Below are 15,807 nucleotides of genomic sequence, written 5' to 3' on the forward strand. Positions count from 1 at the left end.
GCAACAAGTTAGAGGTATCTGGATCTATAAACAGTTTACAATGTGAGTGGGCAGATCTGGGGTAAATTAAAGTTGCACATTATCCAGGAAAATCACAATGGCATAGGAAAATGTGTAGTAAAACGGTTGAAAATAATGTGGATATTTGAGTTGGAACTATTTTGTTACACTGCAGTTTGGTTTTTTGGGGGGTATATTGTCGTTCTTTTCTGATGCATGGGATAGATACGAGAGGAAAGAGTAATTTAAAATGCTACCTAATTTGTAAGAGGTTTTACATAGACACATCTGCAAGAATGATAAAAATGATTAAATAAAGTACTCTATAGTAGCTCACAAAAAGGGCAAGATCTCTTTTATAAGAATTTAAAGCCCATATGTTTTAAAGTCAGATATGTGGTGGGAATCCAACAAATTCAAATGAGCTCTAGCATTTCTAACAAGAAGAGAGAGCCAATATCCAGAACTTAGGATTGGTTTGTCCTGGGCAACTGGGAATCTGTTCCAGAGACAGGAGAAATTGTCCTGCCACTTTCACTTCCTCTGATTCACCAAGTCCAATTCAATTAGGCCATGTCCAGAACCAGGTGATTGCATTATATGAAAGCTCACACAGGGATAAAGAGAGGTAACTATGCTAGCTGACAGGACTCGTTTATTTTTGTCCCCAAGTCAACAGCATTACACCAAAGAATCTTACATAAGACACTCTGCAGCGCTCTTCTGCTGAGATCGATGCCAAGATGAATTCCAGTGTTAATGTTAAATTATGAGTAACTCTCTTCTCTATCTTGGACACGTAGGCTGAAGGGGAGATGAGCAGACAAAAGAAAAAACCCAGAAGCAATCTGCTTTTATTGATTTAAAGTTGGGGCTCCTGTGGGTTGTCTCCTGTTTCCAAAACTCCAGACTTTATGGAGATGTAAATCTTCCAAAGCCGATTTCCTTGATTCTCTGCGCATTCAGCTCAAACTTCCTGCTCAAATGTTTTTATATATTAAAGAGGACATGAGAGATTTTATATCACATAAAGATGAAACCAGTTGAAGCACTTTAAGTTTTGAAGTTTAAATGTCCTGCTCTCTGACCAGGGGAAATGCAGACTTCCTTTGTGTGGGAGATGAAATATCCCCTTAGAGAAAAACGTCCTGTGGCCTTTGAAAAGAAAGACAGATCCCTTCCTAAAGGCTTGAGGATACCTCCTCTCCGCCCCCATTCTCTGAACGTAACAACACTAGCCATTCTGGCATCGCGGGAAGCTGGTCTTTGCACAGGGGTCAGTTGAGAAAGTCACCCTACAACACTGGAGGAGAGGTAGCTGATTGTTTTCTCTGTGGGGGCAAGGCAAAAGCATGATCTAAATCATGCTCAGAGAATGACTCGTGAAGCTAAACTTACGGAAAGGAAAAGAGAGTAAGTGAGGGTATTTTAAAAAATAGTCTGCTGTGGTATGTGGTTCGGTTGAGATTTGTAGATGTGGGAAACAGACAGTGGCGGTGGGGTCAAACAGTGGAGAATGGGATGTACGGCATCACACTTGACGCATGCACGTGGATGACCTTTCCTTTAAGGCCAGCAGTGATGCAAGCGAAGCATCATTACATCACGTGTCTTCTAAACATTTAAAACCTCTGAGATGACACTTGCAGGATCTGCCTCGGCTCGAGTTCAGTGAAGTTTAGTCTGTGGAAAGCTCAGCAAAGTGACCAAATAAAGACCAAAAAGGCTTGTGTTTACTTTCCGCTTGCGATGAGTGCCCTTTACAGTCAGTGAGACACTCCAGATACCTGGAGCTGCAGCCCTCGTGGTGTTTACTCTCAGCCTCAGAGTGAGGAAACCATGGATTTAGGTTCAGCACAAACACAGGAAAAAACAGAATGTATACTCACTCAAACTCCATATTCCCTACTGCGGGTTTTAAACACCTGGTGAGATACTCTTTTCAATAGTCATAGAGCTGGTTAGTAGTCAGTAATTAGAGTGGCTGTCAAGTGGATTCATACCCCTTAGATTTTTACCCATGAACAGAAATTGGAATTAGGTCTGGACTTTGACTGGACCATTAAGTTACACATACGAGCACTGAGTTAAACATTCCATTGTAGATCTGGTTGTTTGTTTCTGCAATGCCCTTAAAATGTTTTAATCCTGAACTGAACGAGATCTTAAAAGCTTGAGATAATGTTTAAATCTGGATCCAAACTTCTCCGCAAGTTTAATTGTCTCGTGTTTTTTCTTGGTCTTCATGAGGCTGTTTATTCACACATTGAAGTTTTTAGTTGCAACAAGACAAGTTCGTCTTTGCACAGGGGTCAGTTGAGAAAGTTACCCTGCAACACTTGGCAGAGGTACCATAGTTGATCGTTTTCTCTGTGAGGGGACGGCAATGGATGACCTAAATGAAGCTCAGAGAATGATTTGTAACGTAAAACTCATGGAAAGGAAGTGAGAGAATAAAACAAACCCAACACAGGAAACTGTGTGTATGAATAACAAAGCTATTTAGAACACACACACAAGAAAAACTGAACATTGGACAACTTCACTGACAGCATCCAGGGTCGCCACAGATATGATAGAAACCTAAAGTGCTGAATATTCATTTTTTTGGGCTCCTATTTCCTTAGAAAGTCAACGAAGCAAAAATAGTGACCTTTAATTGTCTAAGTAGTTTCTATGACATCCATATGAATTGAATTTATAAGGGATTTACACAACAGACCAGACTTTCTTCCCAAGGAAAAAAGTGCACTGGACCTACTTTTCAAAGTTTAACTTGCTCTCACAATAATCCACAAGTGACACGTTGTTAAAACACAACCTGATCCCACTTTTTACGACTGGAGTAAGGAATACACTGACCAACAGCAAAATGCTTTCAAAACCAAGCCTCACAACAAGGTTTTTATGTGGGATCAGTTGTAAGAAGTGTCACAGATCATAGATCAACCACTGGGGTTGACCATAATGTGGACTTTACATGTTCAACAACACCATTCAGAGAAAGAGTTAAGAAAAGAATGACTAAAACCCAGAGAGACTTTGGAAAATGATATATTCAGCAGGATTTAGTTTAGATTTTAAAACATGGGTCCAGAGTGTTCTTCTACATGAAATGCCTGTGCCAAATTTGTATTATTCTTGAATTGTGCTTGGGGGGCCACACAAAATCTTTCAGTGTGACGTGAAATGATCCCTGGCCTAAATAATCGAGTTTTAATCAAACAACTCTCCATCATTCTTTGCTGGAAAGTCCATTATTGTTGTATAAAAATCACCATACAATCTGCCTGCTGGTTCTCTTAACTTACATTGAAAGTACAATAAAGCAGCCACCATCTCTGCAGCATGTTCCAACATTCAACCACTTCCTCTTCAACGTCCAGGCATTCTTCTATTTGAAGTCCATCCTAGCCAAGATGCCACGCCCCTTCACCAAACACTTGTATTTTTTTTTCTTTTACTCCTTCCTCTATTAAAACTTTACTCTTCTTTACTCCCACAGGAAGACTGAAGGGAAGGCTAGAAATGTAGTGGGCGTACGTGCTGTGTTTAACTCAACGCTAAGTCTATACACCCCCTCCTTAAAACTCTCATTCCAGCAACCACCAGTGAGCCATGCCTGGAAAAGAAGAGCAGAGAGGAAAGAAACAGAAAAAAAAATCCCACCAACCACAAAAGTGTAGCGACCCACACATTTCACACATTACTCTAGAAGGAGAATGCAGCTGTAATTTGGGAATTCCCTTGTTGGTTCAAGCATTCCCAGTGTGAACCAATGGGGTGAAGTTGGAGCACTCGAACAAGGAGGAAAGATAACTCTCGCTTCAACTATGAGATAGACACTCTCTGAGGCAGCCTTTCTACTCAAGAGCTTCTTATTTTTAGCCCGATAAGTGACTGGTCCCTTTCTGTGTAGATCTAACCAATGTTTCAGATTGTCGCCTGCCAACCAAACTGTTAATTTATACCCAGAGTGTTCCCATAAAAGGAATATAGCACAAAAAGCCTTGGGGTTTGGGCTATTAAACCTCACTGCTGGTCAGACGTTACTCACCACTTAAAGAAAAAACTTTGCACATCATTGGGCCGGCAAATCCACTGCTGAGTAAATTCTTCCTCCTTGATCCTGGCAGAGGCCAAGAGTCAGAAACTGATAGACTTCAAGGGGAAGGATTATGTGGAGAGGGGAACATTATATAATTTCTAGTGTCTCAGAACTGTTTTGTGTTAGATGTGCTGTTGTTCTCATCTAAAACATGACCAATTTATTAAGAACAGGAAAAGCTTGGAAACAGAATGATGACAAATACAACGGAAATGTCTGAAATGCTACAGAGTACCGCTGCCAAGCATGTCTGCCCCTGTGGAGTTCTAGTAAAATTCACAAGCACCTCTAAAACAAAACAAAAAAAAAAAGCACACACACACATGCACACATTCGGCTGCAGTGTGAATAGAACAGAATGACATAAGGTTGTACTGGCTTTGCAGCTAGCACCTCACCCCAAACCCGACGGCTCAAATTGCATCCATTGTTAATGTGCGAGTTGATATGCTGTTGACCAAAAGGAGAAAACAAAAGGGCACATCAGGCATGTTTAGCACATCCTCACAATGATGTCTAATGCTTGTTTAAGATAATTATGACTGAGGAGGGTTGTTGTTTCAAGGCCACCCTCTTAACTAGAAACACACTGAGGCATTTAGCTCAGGCAAAGGCTGGGCTGCTTTCCGTCAGTCATCAAAGGCAAGAGACTTGGCAGACAAAACCCCTTTTCTCATTATCAGCTACACTGCTGAACACAAGGACCCTGGCTTGGATGAAGTGTCTATGAAATACACAGTGAATCCTTGACAGTCAAAGTACAAGCAAGGATTCATAACCTCTGCAACACTAAAATTCGGTTAAAGGTTAAACTGAACCAATCTCTCTTTGTTGAGGAAAAACTTTCAGCTTTTTGCCATTTTTAATGTGAACAGATTGGATCTCTCATCAGATATGTTACAAAACTGTCAAAATTAAAATGTTTAGATTATCAGTGTGACTGGCACATCAAATACTATTTCCATATTCAGTTTCTCAGGCAAAACACATCAAAAGTATTTAAAAATAAGAAAAAAACATGTCTCAAATGCAAAGCCTGCTTCCAAAGAAGATGTTTTTTATATAACTGGAGCCCCTATGGGAGACTACCCTTACTTCTGTATCAACAGGAAGGAGATGTCAGGGTAAACTGATCCCATCCAACATTTTCAGGTAATCTCTACCTATAAAGTATGATGGTGTGATAAACCAGCCATATATTATATCATTAGCTCACTCCACCAAAAAAAAAAAAGGTGGACTGCTCCCTTCAGGTCATGGATCAGTGAAAATGCTCACACATTGATTAGCACCTCAGTAAGCTACTTGGCATCAAGAGCCTTGGCAAATGGCACTGTAATGTGTTTGTTGAAGTTGGATTTAAATCCTCAACCTGATGAATCCTGGCATTGTCTGCAGGAATGCGTCTGTCTGTTGTTGCAATGAAGGAGCAAGCCAAAAGGCAAAGCTCTTGATTTACAGGCTTATCTATAAACAAGATCTTGCATTCAAGCAGCCTCATTGCTCAGCCTTGGAGATACGGTGAGAAGCTCAGCCATCCATAGGGAGATCGAAGTAGAGCTGCTTTCCCACTAGTTGTCAATCAGGCATGTGATTAGAATGCCTTCTGGGTGTTTCCCTTTGGATATTTCACTGGAAACAGATCCCTGAGCTGACCCAGATCCCACTGGGGGCACTACACTATCTTGTGGCCTCGTAATGCCTTTTGATGCATTTTGGAGATAAACAATAGGAAAAAAAGAACCTTATCTCCATTAATTGTAGTTCTAAATTACATTTGAATCAGATACCGAGTCAAAACAAAAGAGCTATGAGCGACTTCCTATTTATATGTACATAATTTATTACTGCCAGAGAGCCTCCTTCCTTTATAGCAGATCATTGGTTGTGAAAGCAGGTTTAAAATGTTCTCAAGGTGCGTACAAATTTACACAAGTCTGGTAAGAAATATCCCATGAAAGACAACTGTGTGGGGAGATATGTGGTTTCCCTTATAATTAATCTTTATAGTACAATAAGGACATAAAACCTTCATTGATATGCTGGTCACTTCAGTCCTTTAATTTATTTGTTCTCCACTGAGTACACAATTGACCAGAGCTATAAACCAGTTCAGTATCACCTCTCCACTAAAAATGTATTTTTCTGAGTACAATGTAGGAGGAATGAAAGTCACCGAGGTCCAAAGGATGTAGAGACCTTCAGTCATTCTACAAAACTAATAATCTTCTTAAACATCACACTAGAGGAGGCCACCTTCGTCATTCTAAAATTGCTTCCTTTTTTTTTAATCACAGGATTAGGTTGACCGTTAAGAACAACTGGGGCCTTTACTTCAGAGTAAATTACTTTCTGGTGACCTCTCACCCTGAAAAGGGGCATTAGGCAGAACAAAAAAAACCCTACAACTTTTCCGCATTTAATTTGTCTCCCACCCATACCTGAACCTCAAAAAGCCCAGCCTCAACGGTTAAATAAATCCAATTCACTCAGCTGTAGAAGTCTCCATTGACCTGAAAATCCGATACGGTTTTCAGAGTTTTTAATCTTTTGCAAATCTTCTTGGCACCTGATCATTGTAATAATGTTCAGATATAAATAAATCCAGTGGATACATATTAAAAAAATAAAACACCAGGTTGCCAGTTAATCAGCTCAGGGGGAGGTTGTTGATGTAGTGGATATATTGCGGGTCCAAAGGGCTAATCCTTACTTCCTGGCTCAACTCCAACAATACACTCTAGAGCATTTCAACCCTTCCAGTTTTCCCACTAGTCACACAGCCATTAAGCTTCAAGTGATTTGTTATGAAATTAAAGTACAGTTGCAGACAATGGCCATCTAATGATGCTTTAAGTGGCACAGAGCTGTAATATGATGAAGTACTTGGTTACACACTTAAAATGTGTGGTCTCAACTAACAACTCAGGCTGTTGCAATAACAGGTTTATTGGTTATGACCCTGCAAATGAGAAAATGAGAGTACAGTTCTCTTTAGTGTTATTATTTTGATCATGATTAACGTTTTATTTGTTTATTTTATGTGTGTCTGGCTTCACTTATGAAAAAAACAAAACAAAACACTGTAATAAAGATGTTCTGCTCAAAGTCCCACTAGGAAATTAATTCAGAGCTCAGTGGAGTAGTTGAAATGCACAGAGCAATTTCAAAAATGTTCAGCCATGGGGATCTGGAGCTTTTTATATTCAAACTAGGGGAGTTAAACTAAATACAGTAACAAAATTAGAGTTGGCAGGTTAAAACTTCATCATAGTAAAGTGGCTACAAAACTGTGACCATTGCAAATTCAGTTTACACATTAGGATTTACTAGTCACACTGGATAACATTTTTTGATGGCAATTTGTCACTTCTACAAGGGGAACCCAAATGACATTAATAGATCCAGGGATATGTTCCTAGAACTTTAAACTTGAATTTTGAAAATGGCAGAAACTGTGGTATAAATGTTGAGAACACAATTTAATAATCCTACAACTAAAAAAAGTTATATTACATGCGACAAAGTTTAAGATCTTAACTTTAATAGCTGGCCATGAACAAAATAAAAGAGGGGGATACCAAAATATCCACACTAACTGAGTGTGATTTTAAATATCTGAGAAAGATTCCCAGGAACAGGTGAAAATTAAATGGTTGCTTTAATCCAGCAACCATATAAACCCAAGCATTTATGCTCATTAGTCAAACTAATTACTTTGTTACAAGCAGCTAGAAATAATAGTTGTCATTGCCTTTTGCAGTGTTATTTTGATTTCCTCAACCATTCTTGGTCTTGTTTCTTTGGTGATATATCAACTTAAATACACTGTTAATGCCATCTAAATGTCTTTTTGCCTTCTAACCATTGTAACTTTCAGCTAGATTTTCTTTCTCCTCTCTGTTGACACAGACATGTCTACAAGCCAAGCTAAGGTCAAGGAAGACAGATAAGCCAGTGTCAAAGGAGACAACAAAGACCTAAATAAAAAGCCTTTTGTCCAAAGATTTGGGCTTCTGCAGTCATGTGTGAAACTTTTTTTATTTTCCTTTTCTTTCTCTTTGACATATTGTCTGTCTTGGTAGCATGTCATTATCCAATCTGGAAGTGAGTTTGAAAGCCTGTATTTATGCTGATTAGTTTTCAGTCGTAAGAGACACTTCTATTGGAGAAGGCCAACACAATAGGCAGTGTAAGCTGAGAACTTGTTTTGGACTCTGACTTGGACCGTTTAAAGATGGAACAGGGTGTCTGATCTAAAATCCAGTGAAGTACTACAGGTTTCCGATTAACATCTGGGTTTTTGTGCAGTATTTGAAAGTTGTCATATTTGCAAAAGCTCCTTACAAAATGCAGTCTTATTTTGTCTGGTTTTTTGTTATCCATCTCCTGAAGCAAGACGTTTCTCTTTTTTTGTATTTGGCTCATTAACTCTCTGAACAACCTCAGTTTCCGTGATTACTGAAAAAGAGAGGATCTTGATTGACATTTCACCACACCTTTGTAGTGAAGCATGTAATGCCTTAATAACAGTTGAGGAGAAAACATTATTTTAATGGACCTCTGGGTGTTAAATGCAGTGGGTAGACAAGTCTGATCAGGATTCATTTAAAAAGATACAGAGTTTTTTTTTGTTTTGTTTTTTTAATCAAACATATCTCTGCACTCGGGTTTACAAAATCCTGCACTTAGTGAAGAAATTTCAAGTTGAGTCAAGCCATTTTACCTCAGTGGCAATAACAGTTAAATCTCCATGTCTGTCTTTGATCTTAGTAGTAAGAGAAGAAGTGTGGAAACGTCTTTACAACAGACTATAATTTTGTCGCCCTCATGAGTCAAAACCTCCTAAAACTGCAAAACGGGGCTTCTTTATCTGAAGTACTAAAGTCCTCCAAACTAATGAGAAGAGTATACAAATCCAGTTTTTTTTTTGTTTGTTTTTTATGTAAACTGGAAAAATTACGTTTAAAATATCCATGGAAAAAAATGTAACTGTTAATAAGAAGTAATCCGAAAACATGCTAATCCGCATTAGGAAAGCCAGTTTCAATAATCAGGCACCACCCTTCAAACAATGGTTTCTTCTGAAACACTATAGGATGGAGGTTTGTTTGCGAAGCCATTGTTCTCCTCCCTGTAGGGGATTTCTTCTGCGGGCGAGCGCACATTGTAGCTCTGCTCCTCAGAGCAACCTGTGGGTCACGCGAGGAGATGACAGACCGACAGGAGGTCCGCGGGACAATGGGGAGAGTCTCTCACCTGCAGTTTGGATGCTTCCATTGAAGCAGTGGTACCTAAAAGCAGCAGGATATAGGCTCTCTTTGATGGACATTTAAACAATCAAAAATATGAAAAAACTGAAACCTTCTGTCTGATGTTTTGTTTTCGCACCCCGGCCCCCAATTTTCCGGGTTTTCTTCACTTTAATTAGCTCACCACCACTGTCCATCCATATGGTGTATGTTTTAATGCAAATAAAACATATTTGTTTGTGGGAAAGAAATGCGATTCTATAATTACCACAAATAATAAAAAATGTTTGTAGTTATTGCAGATTAACATTAAACATTAGAAACCATAAGAACGAACATGAATCGACTACAAAGCTTTGTTCTAAATTTAAATATTTCAACACTTATAGCAGTGCAGAGCTCTAAAAAAATCAAAATTTGCCTTTGTCATCTGTTTAGAACTACAACCCATTTAATTTTTATGAATTAATCTCAAAGTAGTAGTTAATTGCATAGTTAGTAATATTTAAAAAAATAATTTGAAATCAGATTACCAAAAACAGCCTAGTTATTGGTAAGAAAGTATACTGAAATTTTAAAAGTTACAGCTTCCTTCACAGGTAAGTGAAGTTCAGAGTGGCCAAGTGCATAAAGTATAGAATAATGCAGTCCCTCCCTTTTTCCACCTGCAGCTACACACTGTTTGTCAGCTGGCTCAAACAGGGATACTATCCTTTTCCATTTCTCATACAAGCCTGAGAAAATTGTGTGTCTGCATTTACATTTAGTAGTAAAAGACATATTTGTAGCTTAATGGATCTTTTTCAATGGCTATTTCAATGCTGCAAATCTTAGTATTTTTAACAAACAGTAAAGTGAAAATTGCATTTTTTTAACTTCTAAATTATATCCTAATGTAACACAAATAAGAAATATTTGCATAACTATGACAAGCATGCAGAAATATTTTAGCTTTCACTTTTAAACGTTCAAAATGTTACTTTGGGAACAGACAGAGAGCAATGATGTGGATACAAAAAGATAGCCAACAGTCATGACAATAACAGTAATGCTATTTTAAAGCTACGATTAGCTAAATGTTTTGAAGATATACTGACCATTTAACATGACACTGCAATATTGTTGCTATTGTTATTTTATAGATAAAGACTTTAGACACGCTTTTTGATTTCATTCATCTCTTCCTGATGGGCTAAATATTTCTTCTTTAATCTTTCAATCTGTAGCAAATAAGCAATCATATATTTACCTCATTTAGTAATGCATTGCTTAAAATCAAAAGCAGTAGATTTTGCATCAGAGCTTTTCATCAGGAGTTATTCCTACAGTAAAAAGGGAACTTATGTTTTAAGAAATATTATTATTTAACAGTACAATGGCATGCAATAAAAATATGCCCGCGAGTAAAAGAATCTCTTTCTCAAAAGCAAAAACATCCCCCCACACAGAGGGTTATTAGTTTAATTAGACGTAGGATGCTTTTCCTGTTAACACAACACTAAAGCTGATGAGAAGATAGTACAGGACCTTTTTTCCAGCCTAGACGGCTGGGTCTCTTTCCACTTGACACAACCAGACGATCATGGAAAGGCCATAAATGTTGCGGATGACTTTGTTACCATGAACAAACAAAGGGAGCAAATCTGTTCAATGAGTAACTACATATTCACTCACTTATTCCATGCTGGAGGTATACAAGCTACTGAAGTGCAACCAGACACACAATTAACACGTGAATAAGTGCAGTGCCACTTGACTTACACTGGATTCACTGTTTTTCAAAATCCCCCAACAGTGAAAAGGAAGCGAAATAACGACACTGTTGATGCAGATGACCTGCATACCTGCTTTCAGGTGCGTCTGCATCAGGTTGCAGATCTGTGCTGCTCTGCAAAGTATCACTGATGCCAGATGACCTGCTCTCTACAAAGCCACTATTGTCTTGAAAACCTGCACCTTGCCAGCAGTTCTATAAAATTACTACCACTCAGACTTGATGCAGGTTCTCAAAGCTACGCTGAGGATGACCAGAAATTACACTCCATCCCCCACAGTTTTAACAAAAAAATCCTTTCTTCCCCAACAATGGCTGCAGCAGATGTAAGTCTGGTTTGTTCGTCAGAGGGACAGGAAACTGAAGTTGCAGTAGCATCAGCACCAGCAGGACCTCTTGTGGGTCTAAGATTACACTGGATCCCAAGCTGCACTTCACTATCGCTCTTAGGAGATTGGCTTTAATGAATGGAAAAAGGCATGGGTTATAGGGAAGCTGGGAAAAAACAGATGGACCGATGAAAGAATCTGGTTTTTTAAGACTCTAACTGACCGCACCAGGAAAAACACTTAGCTGAAATGTTGAATTGTGCTTCGAGCTGGAAACTTTTGCCATTAATCAGCTCAATAGTTAACAAAAGAGAATACATAAAGCTTAATGAAACTTGTACTATCTTTAAATTTTATTGAACTAACTAACTTAGACAAAACATACTGGCATCAGCAGGCTACTCTTACCCAAATCATGCTTCAAGCATTAGGGATTACTGATTTATCTTAGACAAGCTCATGTGACTAGTCTGATCTTTCACAGGTAAACTTTTTGGCAGAGGCAGGATAGTCACCACTTTAGCAGCTTTCTACTGGTAAAACACTTCTCATAGGAACAAAATGCTGCAATCACTTCCAGTTACACTCCAGTCAGAAATAGACTAATCAGATAACCCCAATGGACCTGTCCACTTTTTATAAATTCAATATACTAGAGCCTAAGGTAAGGATTGTTTCTATAAAAAGTAGCTTTTACACTCAATTGAAGACACGAACAGGGGAATGCTGTCCCTGACCACACACATGACAGGAGGGACTTCACTGGGGAGAACGTCTGGCCGGGCTCAGATGTAACGCCGAACTAATTCAGGTACAAGCTTGATGTGTCGCTTACAAAATAAAATAAAGATGAGATGAACTGAAGAGTGTGTTAAATTTGAGGAAAACTTCAATGTTTTCCTGAAATTTAGCCTGTATGGAAAAGGGGCAAGAAGAAGTCCATTGTTGAAAGAAAGAAATAAAAAGACCATGTTCACAGTTTCCTGTCCACACCATGCAAGAGACACAGCAAGCATGTGGCAGAAGGTTCTCTGAATGGATGTGACCAAAACTAAACTTTATGATTTAGTTTTGGTCACATCCATACTGCTATGTGCAGTGGGAAGATAGCACTGGTGAAGAAGATGGATGGAGATATATGCAGGGCAATCCAGGAAGAAAAACAGTTAGAGAATGCAAAATACTTAAGATAGGGATGCGCATTCAGCAGAACAGCAGAATGGGCCTAAAGGCCCGTTCCAACCTCACAAGATTGACCTAGTTAAAGTTCAGACCTAAATCAAACTGTCTGTGCTAAAATGTAGAAATCTAGATTTACAGATGGTTGGAGGACATAAAGTAAATATTTTCATGTATAGATGTTAAAAAGTGGTAGAGATTGACAGCAAAAAAATTTAGTAAATAGGGACATAAATGCACATATCATCTTTCCTTTTTTTATTTGTAAAAGGATTCTGATAGCAGATACAATTTTCCTTCCACTTCACAATATGCAGTGCTTTATGTCGATCTACTACATAAAGCCAAAACGAAATGCACAGAAGTTTGTAGTCATGACATGACAGAATAGAAAAGGATATTTCGTTCACATGAAAATTATCACTACAACAGCGCAGTTGGAACAAATAGCTCTAAAGTACCAGCACTACGAAAGAAAGTAAAGTGGAGTGTTAAATGTTTTGACAATTTGCTGTTTTGACAATTATTTCTTAGATGCTTGTTTTTTTTACTAACTAAGAAATCTGCTGCAAACTCTTCAAATGTTATTGAGTGATTGAAAAACGCACAGGAGGCCTACTGCAATTAACAGACAGAGATAAATAAAATAAATAAATAAACAACAAAGTCATATTGACTGAAGGTGGGTGGAATGAGTTACAGCAGATTTTAAAGGTATAATCTTCACCACGGTTCTTTCTGTTGCGGCAGACACCAAAAAGGGGGCCATGCCAGCCATTTTGTTGTTTCTTCAAACATCCAAAATAAAATATATTTATTTTCTTGTCATGAGCTGAAAAAATGCCCTGTTTATTAAACATACAAGATACGTGCAAACACGTACAAGAAGATCTGATTTGACAAGAACAAGTAGAAGCATAGGATTATGTTTTGAATTTGAGTTCTTCTGTTTTAGATGCTTGGGAACTTCTGTTAAAGTATGTTGGATTTTCCTAGAAGCAGACTCAAACTGGCTGTGACTGCAAGCCACAAGCTGTAAAATCCATCTCAGATTTAGAAATACTCTCAAAATCAAGCTCTACCCCATTTACAAAGCAGAACTCTCTCAAAATATAACTATATGATAGAAATGTTATTAGAATTCAGTTCTCATCTATGGTAAAATATAAATTATAGATAAACAGTTTGTCGTCAGGTGCAAACCCAAAAACACGCTGAGCTACATTTCAGCTCCTACCATTTTTAATGCACACCGATATTTCTTCGGTTCTCTGTTATGTGACCGTAGCAAGATTTACAACATGCAACGTGGAGGAGGTTTAAAATCCAACTGGACACTGAGGATATTTGCCAAATGGAAACATCTGTCCTGCCCCAGAACAGCAACAAACCAAATAGTACAACATGTCTGTCGGTACAGCTGCTCATTATTCACCTCATCTGGTCTTAATAAAATTCCTAATTTATTATTTATGGTGGGAGACATGTTGCTGCTTGAGATATAAGCTGTCTTCCCACAAGTAAGACAGAGAGGACTGTCTTTTTGGCTCACAAATATGCTTACAATGGTTATGGTTAACAAGTATATAAATAAATAAATATATAAAACATGCATTGATTGGAGCAAAGACGCTCATGTGGGCTGCTGGAACTGAAACATGTGCTCATCCACTCATTGGGACAAACAGCACAGAGACGATGTGAGCGTTGGGCCATTATGATTCATGAGAATAGGAAATTACAGTCATTAGGGAGTAAAGTGATACTACTCGTCACTTTCTCCCCTTACATGTGGCCTTCATGAAGTCTGATTTACTTAAACCAACTAAAATTATATAAAACATATAGACAAAACATTAAAAAATTGTTAAGTAATAGACAAAACCCTGCTGCTTCAGGGCCATCAGAGAAAAGAACTTCAAGTAAACATGTAAATCAAATTGACCTTTACCAATAAACTAAAGGTAGCTATTTGCATACATTGTATCTAATCAATTTTTCTTAAGAGAAATTATGTAAGTTTAACAATTATAATCATTTTTTCTCATCTGGTTTGACCTAAATGTTAAGAAACAAAACTTTAGAAGTCGTCTGTGATTAAGGCATAAAAGGAGAAGTAAAACATTTTTTTTTTTAAATTATTCTAAGCAAGTTGTCATGTAAACCATAACAAATAACTAAAGCTAGCACATGTAGTTCTCTTCAACTGAAGGGGTCAGAGTAAAGAAAGTAAACGAGATGAAAAGTTTGACTTTTGCATTTGCAAAGTTGATGAGCTGAACTTTCCCTTAAAACCTCTATTTCAGCAGGTAAGTTAGTTGAGGTTTATACTGTAGCAGAAAAGAATATCACTCTTCAAGAGATATGGCTTTTTTGTTTGTTTCATTATTTTCTATGCAACTAATTGTTCAGAATCACAACATTTTATCTAGAAAATATGATTTTCCTTAAAACAATGTCATACAGTTTAAAGGAAGAGTGGAAAAGTCCAAAATATTGCTCAACCAACATCATTTCCCATCATCGTCTTCATCACCACCACCACCATCGTCATCATCATCAGTATAGTTCAAAATTTCACACTTGGATCCTGACAGATGTTCACTTCCTCAATGATTCAATTAACCAATTAATAATAACCTCTGCCAATCCCACTTTCAATTGTCATGGCAGTTACTAGGTTGTACTTTCACTGAAGGCTCAAATCTAGCTTTACAACAGGTCACAGGGTGAACAGCGGGACTGTGAGAAACTTTTCTCCCAATGCAGGATCAAGTTTCCGCGCAGCTCCGTCTCCGTCTCTCTCAAATTTAAGAAAAAGCAGCACAGGCGGCAAACAGGGAAGCGAAAGCCCCGCTGGCGTTCTGCCTTTTGAGACCCATTGTCCAGGCATACCTTTCTTTTCCGCCAGAACACGGGAGCCAAAGCAGAGCAGAGAGGTGAGGCTGATCCACCGCAGAAAACGGGCTGCCATGGTGTTTTCGAAGCTCCTGTATGTTCGAGCGCGATGTCATTCCATGTCAACAGGACGCGATATCCCGGCTGGATATAAACAAACACCTTAATTTAATCTAATTCCCGTGTCGATGTGTGGAAGAGTTTTCCTTCTCCGAGAAAGTCCAACTTTGACAGCTCCTCCTCCTCCTCCTCCTTCTCTTCAGATAT

At 38.3% G+C, this 15,807-nt stretch overlaps 1 protein-coding gene across 1 annotated transcript in view; it reads right to left on the reverse strand.

Moving 5' to 3' along the window:
* Positions 1-15,776, reverse strand: part of egfra (epidermal growth factor receptor a (erythroblastic leukemia viral (v-erb-b) oncogene homolog, avian)) — a 43,479-nt gene extending 27,703 nt beyond the window's left edge. The window contains exon 1 of the mRNA XM_008434555.3: positions 15,538-15,776. Within this exon, the coding sequence (XP_008432777.1) occupies positions 15,538-15,616 (79 nt within the window). The 5' untranslated portion in view covers positions 15,617-15,776. The remainder of the gene's footprint in view (positions 1-15,537) is intronic.
* Positions 15,777-15,807: the final 31 nt, after the last annotated feature.

This window comes from Poecilia reticulata, chromosome 17 (assembly GCF_904066995.2).
Source record: "Poecilia reticulata chromosome 17, P_reticulata-male-v2, whole genome shotgun sequence".
NCBI classification, from domain to species: domain Eukaryota; kingdom Metazoa; phylum Chordata; class Actinopteri; order Cyprinodontiformes; family Poeciliidae; genus Poecilia; species Poecilia reticulata.